Below are 1,603 nucleotides of genomic sequence, written 5' to 3'. Positions count from 1 at the left end.
CAGGACGAGTTGACCAATCACAGCGGAGGGCTCGGAGAGGGGTTCGTGGCGACGCAGAGGGGTCTGGGGGGGTACGCTGACAATTTAACGCAGATGCATTAAACGGCCTTTAAAGGTTCACACACTCTGTGTATCACATCACCTGCGCCGTAGCAGTTTGTGAGAAACTCCACAGGGTGCTTTAAAAAAAATAAAATAAAAAATTAAACAGTGTAGTTTTTTTTTAACCCAAATGTGTAATTTCTCGTATGTTGTGTTTGTGTTGCTAGTTACGGCCGGGTGTACACTACAGATCCCTACCACGCTTTAACTCCTGCCGCTGCCGCTTACGGAGTGGGAGCAATGGTAAGTAAAGCGACACAAACAACCAGTGTGGAAGATTAGTTGTATTTTTTTAAAGAGTGAAGGGTTACACAGCTCTCTCATTATTGAGAGGGTCTGCCCATGTGAAGCTCTTCTTTGGATCCATCATAGGACTTTTTTCTTGTGTGTCCTCAGCAGCAATCATTGTCTGTAGAAGGACTCATGGCACTGCAAGTGGGTCAAAAAGAAACAAATAAATAAATATATGTACACATTTGCAGACTGAATAAATGTATAATTTGTGGATTTGTAGTATAACTGTGTGTGTAGACTACATTTAATAGATTTATTTCACAACAATAATAGATGGCTGTTACTTAGTCTTTTCCACTCGATGACTGTTTTGTCCTTTCTGTCTCTTTTAGGCCAGTTTATACCGGGCAGGATACAGTAGGTTTGCTCCTTACTAAAAACCCACAAATCACACCCGAGGAATTTCACACCGCTCCAAAAACCCTTTTTCAAGCTCTTTGTTTGGCAGCAGCTCCCCTCCATTTTTTTCTGCAGGCGGACTATAGTGACAACTTTTGTGTTTTGTTTTTGTTTTCTTATATATATATATATTTTTTTTTTCCCCTGTGGCAAGAGCGAGATCATATGCCACCTCATCAACTCAAACTCTTGTTTCTGTACTCCTCTGTCTGTCGCCGACACGGAAAAGATAACAAAACTGCCAGGAGTGTCTCCCCCATAAAAAGCCGGAGTCTGCTACTTTGAACTACGGGGCACAAACAGGACGGTTTTTAAAACACTACGGGACCTGGACGGAGAGAGACTGCTGTTCCTGTGTGATCCTGCACACCCTTTTTTTTCCGTTCTTTTTTTTGTTCCTATAAGTTTCTGAACTTACCGTACATCCACTGCCCTATAAGACCTAGTCAGACCTATGTACACACACACTTACATTGAACACTAAGTATACGGTTTCCCCCTTTCTTTTAGTGTTGGCCTGCACACAATGATGCCACAGCACAGCGTCACTATAAAAGGTACTCATGTTTTTAAACACTACATTGACGCCAAGCTACAGCCCTGTACAGCAGAGACGTCCCTCTGGTTTAGCATCGTGGTGTAATAATGAAACTCGGACTGCTTAATACGGAAGATGTAGGAATTATTCTTGTCCTGTCGTTTTGCAAAAGCCGGGATACCGAAACATTCAGCCGGAGGGAATTGGGAGCATCTGACTGACAAAAAAACCCACAAAAAACAGCATGGGAATTTTTTTTTTTTTTTTTTT

The 1,603-nt window shown here is 42.2% G+C and overlaps 1 protein-coding gene across 7 annotated transcripts in view; it reads left to right on the top strand.

Moving 5' to 3' along the window:
• The window catches only part of LOC116703526 (RNA binding protein fox-1 homolog 2), a 46,046-nt gene extending 44,443 nt beyond the window's left edge, over positions 1 to 1,603 (top strand). For 3 of the 7 annotated variants that reach the window (XM_032538309.1, XM_032538308.1, XM_032538313.1), the window contains 3 exons: positions 270 to 345; positions 499 to 537; positions 729 to 1,603. In XM_032538309.1, the coding sequence (XP_032394200.1) occupies positions 270 to 345; positions 499 to 537; positions 729 to 773 (160 nt within the window). In that variant the 3' untranslated portion in view covers positions 774 to 1,603. Of the gene's footprint in view, positions 1 to 269; positions 346 to 498; positions 538 to 728 lie in introns of those variants that run through there. The other 4 variants (XM_032538312.1, XM_032538311.1, XM_032538310.1 and 1 more) reach the window with 3 other exon arrangements.

Source organism: Etheostoma spectabile, chromosome 15 (genome assembly GCF_008692095.1).
Source record: "Etheostoma spectabile isolate EspeVRDwgs_2016 chromosome 15, UIUC_Espe_1.0, whole genome shotgun sequence".
NCBI classification, from domain to species: Eukaryota; Metazoa; Chordata; class Actinopteri; order Perciformes; family Percidae; genus Etheostoma; species Etheostoma spectabile.
This window is presented reverse-complemented; position numbering and strand designations above follow the sequence as displayed.